The sequence below is a fragment of the Papilio polytes genome, unplaced genomic scaffold (genome assembly GCF_000836215.1).
Source record: "Papilio polytes unplaced genomic scaffold, Ppol_1.0 DF820777.1, whole genome shotgun sequence".
Classification (NCBI taxonomy): Eukaryota; Metazoa; Arthropoda; class Insecta; order Lepidoptera; family Papilionidae; genus Papilio; species Papilio polytes.
Window position 1 is genome coordinate 1 of NW_013528427.1, and position 944 is coordinate 944.

The window sequence follows — 944 nt, forward strand, 5'->3', positions numbered from 1 at the left end:
CCAGGCTTCCAGATCCAATTTCTTAGCTGCCGCATGATTTAATGCACCTGATACAATGTTTACAATGCGGTATGGTATACCAAGGGTCTGGTAGAAATCCTCGGCATTGCCAATCATCTCATCCATCATCTTCCAAGATGCATCATCATGAGGGGAGGTCAGAACAAACTGCTCTACCTGTATTATAAAAAAAATTATTATATTATAATTTTATATATTTTAAAGAGATAAAGTGTAATGTGACTACAATAAATGTTTTGTTTGATCAGGTGATTTACCTTTTCAAACTGATGCACTCTGAATATACCGCGCGTGTCGCGGCCGTGAGAGCCTACTTCTTGTCGGAAACAAGTTGACAAACCTGCATACCTGAAAATTGTCATCAATATTTTGTACAAAACGCATTCAAATGGTACCTTTATTTTGATGAGATTATTTAAAGAACATTTTTGTGTATATAATTTGTAGAAATTATTCTTCATTATTAGTTAATATTTTATTTTCAACAACAAACCTTATTGGCAAAGAGGACTCTGCAAGCCATTCATCTCTGTGGTACGCTGCAATCGGCTGCTCTGATGTTGCTATCAAGTATTTCTCTTCAATGATATTATCACCTTTATTTTCTGAACCTTTTCCAACAACCTTGTAAAGTTCCTCATCAAATTGTGCTAATTGAGCTACTTCTTGCATTACCTGATAGAACAATAAATAAATTAATTACATTTATTGTTCAGACAAGAAAACATTTGAAACTACTGCATAAATATCATCAAATGTAAACATTTCCATTGACAAAGACTAATGTATATGCTTTAACTAATCTAGGACATTTATATATATATTTTTTTATTAAATACGGTAAGTAAAAGCTAAGCAAAGTTATGTAATAATCTCTACCTCTTTTCTCATGAAGAAAGGAGTGTACAAAGGTGTGTAACCCT

General features: G+C 32.8%; 1 protein-coding gene across 1 annotated transcript; it reads right to left on the minus strand.

Annotated features, from left to right (window-relative positions):
• Positions 1-6: 6 nt before the first annotated feature.
• On the minus strand, positions 7-938 carry LOC106110193 (serine--tRNA ligase, cytoplasmic-like; the record flags this gene model as incomplete). The annotated part of the gene is made up of 4 exons (XM_013291928.1): positions 901-938; positions 515-696; positions 279-369; positions 7-177 (listed from the first exon to the last, which is right to left on the minus strand). Coding segments are annotated over exons 1-4 (456 nt in total), but the record flags the coding sequence as incomplete, so codon positions are not given.
• Between the last annotated feature and the right edge of the window lie 6 nt (positions 939-944).